This window comes from Drosophila tropicalis, unplaced genomic scaffold (genome assembly GCF_018151085.1).
Source record: "Drosophila tropicalis isolate 14030-0801.00 unplaced genomic scaffold, ASM1815108v1 contig_593, whole genome shotgun sequence".
NCBI classification, from domain to species: domain Eukaryota; kingdom Metazoa; phylum Arthropoda; class Insecta; order Diptera; family Drosophilidae; genus Drosophila; species Drosophila tropicalis.
The window spans coordinates 10,666,500-10,678,571 of NW_027173070.1; the positions used below are offsets into that span (position 1 = coordinate 10,666,500).

The 12,072-nt window shown below is 37.5% G+C and overlaps 6 protein-coding genes across 7 annotated transcripts; 3 read left to right on the top strand and 3 right to left on the bottom strand.

Annotated features, from left to right (window-relative positions):
• Positions 1-264: 264 nt before the first annotated feature.
• LOC137577553 (transducin beta-like protein 3) lies at positions 265-2,874 on the bottom strand. Its single transcript, XM_068291046.1, is given in 3 exon segments — positions 265-859; positions 861-2,691; positions 2,746-2,874. Coding segments are annotated over 3 exon segments (2,376 nt in total). The 5' UTR covers positions 2,778-2,874; the 3' UTR covers positions 265-346.
• Positions 2,875-2,923: 49 nt separating this feature from the next.
• Positions 2,924-4,014, top strand: Prosalpha7 (proteasome alpha7 subunit). Its single transcript, XM_068291050.1, has 3 exons — positions 2,924-3,065; positions 3,124-3,692; positions 3,758-4,014. Exons 1-3 carry the CDS (start codon positions 3,045-3,047, stop codon positions 3,936-3,938), a joined length of 771 nt encoding a protein of 256 aa, XP_068147151.1. The 5' UTR covers positions 2,924-3,044; the 3' UTR covers positions 3,939-4,014.
• A 181-nt stretch (positions 4,015-4,195) lies between these two features.
• Positions 4,196-5,277, top strand: Orc6 (Origin recognition complex subunit 6). Its single transcript, XM_068291051.1, has 2 exons — positions 4,196-4,348; positions 4,406-5,277. The coding sequence occupies exons 1-2, from the start codon at positions 4,284-4,286 to the stop codon at positions 5,103-5,105; spliced, it is 765 nt and encodes a 254-aa protein (XP_068147152.1). The 5' UTR covers positions 4,196-4,283; the 3' UTR covers positions 5,106-5,277.
• Sting (sting) lies at positions 5,187-8,072 on the bottom strand. Of its 2 annotated transcripts, none has more exons than XM_068291047.1 (5): positions 7,989-8,072; positions 6,605-6,785; positions 6,099-6,541; positions 5,646-6,036; positions 5,187-5,586 (listed from the first exon to the last, which is right to left on the bottom strand). In XM_068291047.1, the coding sequence occupies exons 2-5, from the start codon at positions 6,729-6,731 to the stop codon at positions 5,498-5,500; spliced, it is 1,050 nt and encodes a 349-aa protein (XP_068147148.1). In that variant the 5' UTR covers positions 6,732-6,785; positions 7,989-8,072; the 3' UTR covers positions 5,187-5,497. The 2 variants fall into 2 exon arrangements, with proteins under 2 accessions (XP_068147148.1, XP_068147149.1); XM_068291048.1 differs by lacking the exon at positions 7,989-8,072 and adding an exon at positions 7,677-7,693.
• A 424-nt stretch (positions 8,073-8,496) lies between these two features.
• On the top strand, positions 8,497-10,682 carry Vamp7 (Vesicle-associated membrane protein 7). The gene is given in 6 exon segments (XM_068289643.1): positions 8,497-8,711; positions 8,838-9,279; positions 9,345-9,573; positions 9,637-9,704; positions 10,327-10,377; positions 10,379-10,682. Coding segments are annotated over 5 exon segments (660 nt in total). The 5' UTR covers positions 8,497-8,711; positions 8,838-9,075; the 3' UTR covers positions 10,487-10,682.
• Marc (Mitochondrial amidoxime reducing component) lies at positions 10,583-11,989 on the bottom strand. The gene is made up of 4 exons (XM_068289639.1): positions 11,902-11,989; positions 11,212-11,846; positions 10,859-11,145; positions 10,583-10,780 (listed from the first exon to the last, which is right to left on the bottom strand). Exons 1-4 carry the CDS (start codon positions 11,906-11,908, stop codon positions 10,675-10,677), a joined length of 1,035 nt encoding a protein of 344 aa, XP_068145740.1. The 5' UTR covers positions 11,909-11,989; the 3' UTR covers positions 10,583-10,674.
• Between the last annotated feature and the right edge of the window lie 83 nt (positions 11,990-12,072).

A 12,072-nucleotide genomic window follows, 5' to 3' on the forward strand; every position in this document is an offset into this window, starting at 1 on the left:
AGTTATCTGTACTTCTTTTTTGTTAGATGAAAATTTGTTTTTTTAATCAAGGATGGAAAAAACCAGACTCTTTGAATTGAATCTAACGATGTCCCATTAGAGCAGACTTTTCCGAAGTTCAGTTACATTTTAAAAATGCTGTTTACCAGCCCGAAGTCGATGAATTAAACTAACAATAAGACTTTAAATTTTTATCTATTAACGTTTACCAAGGGTTCTTTCTAATTGATAAGAGTTTGATAAAAGAATTTCCAACTAATCATATCGTTTTTGTAAGATCTTTCAAAGAAAGATTTTCTTTTGTAGTTTTTTTTACATTTGTTTAACAGATAGAAATTCTTAAAATCTACATACATTTCACTATAAACTCAAGGAATGCCAATTCCTTTTTCATTTCTGTTATCCTCTTGAAATGCCTTTGGACGTAGGGTGTAAGAACTTCAACCATATTGGCATTATCGTAGAAACGGAATTTGGAATCCATTAAAGCATCGCCCAGCAAATGTTTCAGAATTAATTGGGCCACCTGAGAGTGCCGGGAATTAGTGCTCCATGCCTTGACGTGTTTAAGCAGGGCCACACGTTGATCCACATTTAGTTGATCCACCAATTCCACCATGTCCGTCTCGTTCCGTTCACGGACAAAGTTCTTAATGATGTCATAAGAAGCTTTGGGTTTATCCAAAGTTAAAGCCAAGACAAAGGCTTTTTTTAAGTTCTTTTGGGCATGAAGCAAGGATAAAAGTGTTTGCTCTTGCTCTAATATGGATTGACGTTCATCTAGGGCTTCATTTCTGGTGATTTGTGTTACATCGCTGAAACGTATCAGTTTGGAATCAGCTCCGCCGGTAAAAAAAAAATCGATTACTTCTCTCTGAGACAGCCAAGGACCACACACGATCGCTGTGCTCGTCCAGAGATTGTATAGAGGCATTTGTCTTGATGTTCCACAGTTTCAAAAGACCATCAGAAGCGGCCGATATAATAAATTTACCGTGATCCAGGAACTCAGCTCTCAGTATGGAACATTCCTGATCGAAACGCTTGAGGCAAGCAAAATTACTAATCGACCACAATCTGAGAGAGCAATCCGCCGATGATGTCAAGACAATTTGATCAACCGGAGAGAAACGTACACTCCAAACGCCTCGAGAATGACCCCGTAGGACACCCATTACAGAATTCTTATCGGCTGACCATAATTTTGCAGTCTTATCCTGTGAAGCTGTGGCCAAAATTTTATTATTCAATGCATAGGACACTGAATTCACTTCCTTATCGTGAGCCAAGGCAGCGTACAGCAATTGAAAGCTATAAGATTTCACATCCTTCTTATCCCTAAGCAGTTGCCAGACTTTCATAGAGCCATCTTGACAGACAGTGGCAAATCCTGTAGCTCCATTATGTGTCATGGCCACACAACCAATGGTCGAGGTATGACAATTTGTTTGCTTCATTACCTCCTCCAAGGAGCATTCATGCTCATGCTGAAGTTTCCACAACCGAATGCTATAATCTTTGCCCACCGACACAAGCAGATTATGAGACGAAGCCAAGGACATTACGGTATCCGTGTGGCCCACAATTAGTTTACAGTTCATTTGACGCTCCGTATCGTAGAGCTTGAAGTGCTTGCTATTGGTGGCTACGGCCAAATAACGATCATTATCACCCAAGAAGCACATGTCGAGAATTTCATCATTGTGACCCACCAAATGTTTGATGGGTTCCATGCTGTCAGGATCATAGAACAATATATTTTGCTCGGTGGTAACCAAAGCCAATTGATTTAACTTCGTGCAATATAAAAGATGATTGATTTGAAAATCTGTTTGAGTTAAAACTTCCTTAATCTTCCAGCTCGTGCGATCGATTTCCTGAAGTTTACCCGAGCCACTGGCCACAAGCAACTTGGTGCCTTCTTTGACATAGACAACACCCTCCAGTTCATCATATAGGGGCAATACCTTCATTTGCTTGGCTTCCAATTGCTCATCTTCCGCCATCAGTTGCCAGGCAATTATAACCTTATCTCTGCTCACGGTAACCAAGTCATTGCAATCCTGTTGGCCACTTCGGAATGTCAATCCCGTGACTTGAGATAAATGACCACGCATTTTGTGTATCAGTTTCTTAGTCTCGAAATTCCATCCATAAATCGTATTATCCGATCCAATAGCATAAATCTCTCGCCTCAAGACATTCGGATGAAATCTCAATAACATGGCAGGTCCTGGATAATCCTTCAAAGCGCATAAGCAACTGTTATTTGTGTGATCCCAAAGCCGCAGAGTGGCATCGGCTCCACCGCTGGAGCAGATTATTTTGCCACAAGGACTGAACTCCAGTTTGACCACCGGACCTTTGTGTTGGGATTTCCACAATTTCACCATTTTCTTGGGACTAATCTGCCACAGACGGAGCAAGCCACTACGATGGGCAGTTACCAAATGGTCATGGGATACAGCAAAGCAATAGATTGTGTCCTCCTCCTCTTCGATGTCATTCAACGATGTCGGCTTCTGATCATTCTGGCCCGAATTGATGCCAAAACTTTCCAATATTTGTGAGGTTTCCACATCCACCTGATTGACCACGCCTCCATTTAAGCAATATAAAAGTTGACCATCTGAACTCCAGGCTATGTCGCCGCCAGCATAAAAATTTACATACCGCGCCTCGGCCGCATAGCTAAATAACAAAGTATATTAATGATTTATATATTAACTTTTATTATTTACCAACCTTTTCTCACATAGATTGGCCAACATGGCCATTTCGGACTTTATTCTAAGGATTATTTATAATTCTGAAACTTGTTCGTCCAGAGATCGCGTGGTACATCCTGTTAACTCAAAAGGAGCAAGTGTTAACTCGCAATGATTTTATGCTAACTCAAAATGAGAAGTGATATGTTTGGTATTTTCGATAAATAACCTATCGTCAATTTCACATACCTAGTTCAAGCAAAAGCCGTCAAATCATCGTCGAAAATAATAAGTTCGTTTTGCATACATATTTCGCTTACAAATTGATATATCAGAATGAGTACAATTGGCACAGGTGTAAGTGAAATATATAATTAATGGTGGGCTATTTAATAAAGAATTCCTTTTTTAAAAGTACGATTTGTCCGCTTCACAATTCTCGCCGGACGGACGAGTGTTTCAAATTGACTATGCTTCGAAGGCTGTGGAAAAATGGGGCACAGTGATCGGCTTGCGAGGCAAGAACGGTGTTGTCCTGGCCGTTGAGAAGATCATCACCAGCAATTTACACGAACCGGATGCCGGCGGACGCATTTTCACAATTGAAAGGAACATTGGCATGGCTGTTGCCGGACTGATGGCCGATGCCAACTACATTGCTGACATTGCTCGCCAAGAAGCGGCCAATTTTCGTCAGCAGTTCGAGAAGCCCATTCCCTTGAAGCATTTGTGTGATCGGGTTTCCGGTTATATACATGCATACACACTATATAGTGCAGTGCGTCCGTTTGGTATTTCTGTACTTTTGGCCTCGTGGGACGAAACAGATGGACCGCAGCTGTATAAGATTGAGCCTTCCGGTTCGTCGTTTGGCTATTATGCTTGTGCCAGTGGCAAGGCAAAGCAGCAGGCCAAGACAGAAATGGAAAAATTCAAATTCGCCGAAATGGACACAGAGACATTGATTAAGAGAGCCGGCGAAATGTAGGTTCAAATCATATCCCTTCCGTAAATAGTTTCGCTTGTTATTTGAGAGGTTTTTCTTTCAGTATTTACCGTGTACACGATGAGCTCAAGGATAAGAACTTCCGATTTGAAATGGGCCTGGTGGCGGAGGAAACGCAAGGAACTCACTGCATTAATCACCCAATATATACTTTGTGGGCTACCAACGCTGGAGAAAGTGCAAAGGATGATGATGATGGCAGCGACAATGAGGGACCACAATAATTTTGTTTTGGTATTGAATCTAATTCTGGGCCGCAAATATACCTAAATTTAATTATATACATTTTGCCTAATGAAATCGACAATGCCTTTATTGTATTTCTAATTATCATCACACTAATCCACAACTTGGATTAAAGTGATAGGGCTCTCCTCGTCTGCCGATTGGATCCCGAGGATATTTTGAGGAATTAAAAAAAAAAAAACGGAAATTGAAAATAATTATTTTCGATTTATATCGATATCCGATATCGATAGTCATGAAAAGAATTTTTGTCAAAGTCTCATCCCTGATACTTGATTCGCGCCAAAACTTTTGTTGATTGTATTTAGGAGTTACATATCACGATGACCACCTTAATTGAACAACAAATCACAAAAATGGGGCTTAGGGACGAGCCAAATGTCTTGGAGTAAGTAATATGTTCAAACAGCAGTAAGGCAAATCCTACGTATTCAATATTTTTCAGAAAGACCACGGAGCTAGTGCGTCTGCTTGAGCTGCGATCCTCAAATGTCCCATTGCAAATTAACGAATACGGGAAAATAGTCATATGTGCCGACTTGGCATCTTGCCTTCTGGCCATAGGATTCGATAAGGAGCAGGCCTTGAAATTGTCGGGTCTGCGTAAGAGTCACTACCAAAACACCAAGCGGACATTGGAAAAACTTTTAGATCTCAATAAATTAGTCAGTGTCAATGATATTTGTGTTCAACTAAATCTCAACGAGGTATCACGCAAGGCCGGTGAACTAATGACCCTCTTCAAAGCCGTAGTTGCATCTGAGAATTCGGAAATTGATACGGATCATCCTCAATATGCGGCTATAGCAGTATTCCATGCCTGCCGCCTAATGAAACATAAAGTTTCCAAGACCAAACTTATGCCATTTAGTAATCTGCGTCCCACACAATGGCAACAATTGGAATTGCAATGGGAACGCATGATTACCAAACACTACAAGGAAGTCAAGGATATAGGAAACAGTGCCAATGATTTAGAAGATAAACTAAAACAGAGCCAACAGGATAACATACTAAAAACACAAACCGCTAAGAAGTCACAACCCGAAACAGAAGACTATGATAAATGGAAATGTCGCATGTTGGCCATGGCTCAAGCCAAGCTAGAAGAATTGGAAGCCACTGCTCATGAGGCACCGATTTAACCCGGTTTATATGCCTAGTCTTAGGTATTCAAATACAAATACCAAAAAATTTTGTTGTACAAACAAACAAACAAAAATTCATCGATTCGTAAAGACATTGAATTTAACTTAAGGTTTTCTCACAGAAGTTTGCTAATTACAATACAAAATACATATATCCAAGAAACATGCATCTTTTCGATTATACATTGAATTAAGTTTTTATAGCGATATAACTTTTGTTATAACTTTTTTTTTTTGTTAGGAAATAAGAAATTTTGCGAATGCTTCGCACAAGGCACCTTTGGATTTCTTAACAGCTAGATGAATAAATATGTTGACAATATATGTACATGCATACATAAAAGAATTTATAAAATGGCACACAAGTTTCATAAAATTTGGACGTTCATTTACTGCAGTTTCTTAGTCTTATTCCACTTTTTCATTTGTGCAATGACAAGTTCACCCACATCAATGGCATGACCATTTTCATCCAAAGCTGTGAATGATTTGAAAAGAAATTAATAAAAATGAAGCACAAAAGGTGACTGTACTTACAATTGTACATTAGAAGTTCCACCTTTCCACGAGTCTCTGGCCAGGTTGTTAGTAGACTTTTCAAGTGGGCTACAAACTTAAGCCAAATTTCACGTTTCAATTCACGCATATACCATGTAGCTGATAGATTCGATTGGATCGACTCAAAGAAAGACAACATTGGTGTTGCTCCTTCCAAAGCAAAATAATAATTTGTCCCATTGATCTTTCTGTTTAGTCTATAAACTGCAATTTTATAGGGTCGACCTCTTACACCTGCTCGATTAATATTGATTGTCTCCAAGGGCTCAGCTGGTTCTAGCAAATCACTATTGATTCTGCCCCCCACCCACATTTCATCGGGTATGAGTACTATCAGTCGATCAACACCAAATGTCACATTGTGAGAGTCCTAAACAAGGGATCTAGTGTAAGTCTTCAAAACCAAATGAAGTTTAATTCAATTCAACATACCTCATATCGTCTCATTCTATGTTTCAGTCCATCATCGCTGCGATCGGGCAAAGCTAGATTTAAATAGCCATGGAAATAACTTGATGCCATTCCAGAGGCATAGTCCAAACCATGGGTATCTCTTAGCCAATTAGCATAAGTCAAGGTGCTTTGTCCAAGATCATTAAATAGCCAATACAGCGGCATGCAGGCCAGATACATGGCTGAAGGGAGAATGGGTTTCAGATTACCAGTAACGCCAAAACGCACTAGACCCAGACATCCGAAGGCTAGCATTAAGAAAACATGCTTATTGCTGTAGCCGTGAGTACGCCGCAAAATGGTCCAAAAGCGTTCTTCTGGTAAATAAAATCTGGGATTCCATATATATTCATAGGCAGATAAGAAAATGCGCTGCAGTAGATCGGCAAGTGAAATTGTAATTACAATGCGGACGACAGTGTCTGAAAATGTTGCAATTGGCATAAATATAAATATCAAATCATACCAAATTTGACTATATTTACCGGTGTAATCGCCAATCATTTTTCGAAAATCACATTTTCTTCTTTCTCCCACAATTTTTAACTGTCCGTCTTCTGGTTCACCAGGAATTGCCATTATTCGCGATTTTGTTAGGGTTGCCAGATCCATAAAAATTTAAAGTATGCAGAATTTATGAAACTCGCAACTCTTTAGCCGATGAAGCTTTAAAAAAAAAAAACGAAAACTTTAATTAGTTTTGGTCATATATTTGTGGTATATAATGTTTGCAGGACAAATACACATTCATTTATGAAGTGACTCATAATTTCAAATCTGCCTACGTGACCTGGTTCATAATATCACTTACATTAAACTAAATACATACATATCTAAATGCAAATATTTATATATGTACAAACATACAGTGGAATCGGATTATAATGACTCTGCTTATACTGTTCGTTTGATTACTTGTCTCCGTCTCCGCTTAATACGTTTCCGCTTTAAGAGAAAACCCGATTATAACCACGATGATTTTCACAATTGAACCAGCTATTGTTTTCCGCTATATATTGTCAATAAAATATAAGCATCATATGAAGCTGGTAAAAATGTAGCTTATTTATTGAAATCTGCTCTAAGGAAGAAGTGGATGAATATATTACTATTGACAATAGTTCCACGATTTGTGAGAAACCTTTTGCATGTTCATATTAGATGACAAACAGGACACTAACTACAACATATAGAAATTAATATTTTTATATTTTGCACAAGACTTGTACGACTTTTTATAAAAAAGAAAAAACATCCCATTGGTTTCAATTTGTCAAATGGCAAAAAAACAAAAAGGGTTTTCTTCTTTTGCTCAGATCGTCTTCCTTGTGTGTTATAAACGGATTCTACTGTACATATATGTACATACATAGTTTTCTAAACAATAATAACAGGCAAAATGTTTCCAATGTTTGGCCCCACCCACTGTTTGTATTTGGCAATTCGCAATGGATTTGATTGTTAGCCGTCTCTATTCCTTATCATTTATTTTCTTTTTTGAAATTAGAGTTGTCTTTGAATAAAAAAGAATCTAGACAGTTTCATTTCCAAACTTACCAAATCTTTTATTGGCTTGAAATAAAAAACTTTCACAACATATGTAAATATTACGACGAAATATTTGAAATGTTTTCGGATTATCTGCAAACAAATATATAGGCTTTTCGAATAAATAAAAAATTTGACCTATATTTGGGGTCACTATTGTCTAATTATTTGATAGTAATCGGACTATGGTTTCGAAAATATATGCAAATTTATTGACACTAACAACATTTCCTTTTTAATTATTTTTATATTAAACAAAAATGATGAATCTGTGCAAATATATGATTATTTTGAATCACTATTTTAATTAAATATACATACCTGTCAAGGCAATTAGCTCGTATTGTCTAATACGTGGGATTCACCAAATTCTATCTCAGATGTGATGCTTCGAATGATCTTTTGAATACTGCGTGTTATGCCTATCAACCGGTTCTATATATATTGTGCACATACATATATACATACATATGTATGCATACACGAATATGTACATTTGTAAAACTTCAGTGACGATTTCGTGAAATGCTCTATAGAAAATTAAAAAAATGGGCGACGAAAAACCAAACTCTGATGGCTGACGAGCTAAAGTATTCCTAGCCAAATATCTAGCATTTATTAAATTTAATTAATTTTATTGTTAAACCATTTGGCTTTGAATTTGAAATCACACAATTTAGCGGAATTTGGCTGGAAAACGCCACCTAGCGACCTTTGATGGAAAACAATCTAGTCGATGTAATTTTAGTTTCTGGCAACGCTAGATGCTGCAACTGCATTAGCTTTGATAAAGAAAAATAAATAAATAAATTAACAAACAAAAGTAAGTGGAAATTCGGCGTTTAACTGCATCTCTAAAAACAAAACAGCACCAATGCCAATAAAATCTTGGTAATAGTTTAATAATACGAAGTAGTACTAAAAGAATTAAACAAAATGAACAAATAATTTAAAACGTCAACTAAACTTAAAAATAAAAACAAAATAGACCGATTTACATTTAAAACATATTAAAACTAGTCCAGTTATTGTTTTTTTTCACAAGTAAGTACGTAAAAATTTAGTATAAAATGTATGCAATAACTTAAAACTTGCAACTAAATGAGATTCCCTGTTATAAGCTGATTAACAAAGACTTTTCTTCTTCTTTCCCTTTGCAATTTCATTCAGCTGCAATATCGAATCTGTGTACGCTCATACATTCCAGAATCTGCATCTGGAGCCCCAGCCCCGGGTTCAAGTGGTGACTCATACGTAGATCTAGGAAAATTTTCTTTTTTTTTGCTGATAAAGCCACAAGTAACAGAAATAAAACCCTCGAGTTTAGAGACCTAGTATCCAATCGCTCACACCTACACCAAAGACGACGTACACATACATACATCAGCAAAGATTGAGAGCCAACATAATGCCGATATTATATAGCGTCATTTCGAGGGGCACAACGGTGTTGGCCAAGTTTGCCGATTGCGTTGGCAATTTTGCTGAAGTAACTGAACAAGTTATAGCTAAAATTGGTAATCATAACCACAAGATGATCTACAATCATGGCGATTATTTGATACATTATATCTGCGAGAATAAACTCATTTATATGTGTATCACCGATAATGTGAGTAGCCCCCCATAGCTCCCGTCATCTTTCCCACTCAAATGTCTTGACTTTTGTGTTTTTAGCTATTCGATAAAACGCGAAGTTTTCTATTCCTGTCGGATATTAAACAAACATTCATCCAAACCTATGGACTTCAGGTGGCCACAGCAATTTCATACGCCATGAACACAGAATTCTCTAAGGTTCTGGCAGAGAAAATGGTCTATTATAGTCAATCCACTGAGGTGGATAAAATATCGAGAGTTCATGGTCAAATCGATGAATTAAAGGATATTATGGTTAAGAATATTGGTATAATCCAGTGTACAGGCTCATACCACGAATTTGTTTAATGACTGAACTCTCTTGTTACAGACAGTCTACGCGATCGAGGTGAAAAATTGGAACTGTTGGTCAATAAGACTGAAAACTTGAGCAATAATGTAAGTGCCGGAAAATTACCTTGACTTTAAACTGATTTTTTGAGCCAAACCGAAAGTAAAGCACTAAGATGCAAGAAAAATGTTAAGAATTTAAAGAAAATTTTGTAGATCTTTTCGAAAGAATTACGTAGCCCTACAAAACCTAGAGCAAAAAGTATACTTAGTTTAGAAGATTTCGTAACTAAAAACTTCAGAAATATGATTTTTTACCAGGTTTGGAAGTTATGTAGTTCCAACATTTTTGGGTCAATTGAATAACGATGAACAGTACCTGAAAGTCATTAAAAATTGAGTTAAATTATTAGAATATTTTTTTATATATTTCTAAACCTTGACACCTATTAAGTAAACATTTGCATTATTGCATATAGGACAATGAACTTTTGGATGACAGACTAGTTCTTTTTTACATTAAATTGCTAACAAATAGAATAGCAGTTTTGTAAATTCAAGACGCTGTTTGAAAATATATCTTTACCTGAACGTCATTTAAAAGACCTGACTTAAAACTGTCAATGTCATAGCTTTAAAAACCTGAGTTTAGAATTTTTTAAATAAATAAGAACTTTAAATTGTACACCGTCTTTGCATAGATAATACTTTTATTTTGTTCATTTTACAGTCTGTGGCATTCCGCAAAGCCTCACGAAATTTGGCCCGTCAAATGTTCTGGAAAAAAAATTCGTGTTTATGTGGTTGTTGGTCTGGTTATAGCCTTTATTATCTATGTTATTGTGAGCATGGCCTGTGGCGGTCTAGCATGGCAAGGATGCTTAAAATAAGGAGTCGTTGAATGGTATTCTTTATGTATTTGTTATATTATACCCATAATTATTTTACACTTAAGCGCATTACCCGAAAAAATTTATATATCTGTATAGAAAGAAATGAAATTGATTTTATATTTGTCAATAATCTCTGTTCAATGTGAAAATAAAGATATAATATTTGTATAAAACGAAATAAAAATTCACTTGTCCTCAACATAGATAATGTCATTGGCCTTAACCTTGCCTGGCACACGTAGACCCAAATGAACACCCAAAGCCGGCGAAGAGTAATTGAAAAGACGATAACTGCAAGAGGAAAATTTCGAGAGATAAGAATTAAAATCATTTGTACTTCCCCCTGCCAAAATTTTGTTTGCTGCCTACCTTCTTAGGGTCTTTAGAGGTTCACCATCGACATCCCGCTCAGCGGTATGAACATTAATGTTGGGCAAAATGCACCGGGTGCAAGGAGCAACGACACGGAAGACTGCTTCATCACCGATCCGGACCCATTGCCAATTATCCTCGGCATAGGCTTTATCTACATCCATTTTCAGCTCGAAAGTGGCACGGAATTGTTGGGATTCGACGGGTCGCTTGAGGCGAGTATTTAGATCAGCCACAGAGGCCAGATTCATGATCATATAGCTTGTTGCGTCTTGGAAAGTGCCCTAAAATAATAATTAGATTTCGTAAATTACAATGTGCTATAAAGATATTGTCGATTTATCACCCACAGAATCCTCTTTTCTTAAGAATGGCATGTGCCTCAAACGTTCGACAGTTTGTCTCACTGGTTTGGGATAAGGATAATGGACGAGTCTTACTCCCGTATCCTTTTTCAAAATAGCCTGAGAGAACCATTTGTCGAAGCGTTCTCCACATGGCATAGCATCAACAGGAACTCCCCAAACGGCTGTGTGCACATCATTTCCCGAAGGCTCCAAGTTTTTTAAATTCAATTCTATTTCGGGCAAGCCCTGAAAATTGAACACCAACGAACCATCCTCCAAGAGCTTTGGCTGTATTTTCACCATATGTGGATAACCTCTGGCTGTTATCATTTCATTACGTTCGTTGATCAACATAAGATTTCGATCTCTTAGGCCATTCAGAGAGATGCCAAGCGTGTCACAGTCATAGACAAGCTGCGGATCACGTTCAAGGGGGCCACATGATTTCACTGGAAATATGTTGATTGGTTGCAAGCTGCCCACACGACGCCATTTCACAGGCATTACATCCCGTTTCAGGTGACGGTAGAGCAAATAACTGGCCCCGCATACAGCAGCCACGCCAACGCCCACGCCAATCAGGCTCTTCGAGTTGAGCTCGAAGGGGCTGGAGGATGATGTTTCTATAGCGACAACACCTGTTGAGAGATAATAAGTGGACCTGTTTTACGATAAGATTCCATTTTCACTTGCCTGACATGATGGGGGATCAAAAGACTTGTTGCTTCTTCCACTGGAAAAGCTCGACTGATTGGTTTGATTAGCGTTGTTTTTATTTGTTTGGTCCCAAAAGCTCTCCATATGCGTAGTTTAAGAGGGATGGCATTGCATATTAATTAAAGTTTATTTTAAAATAATTCATTT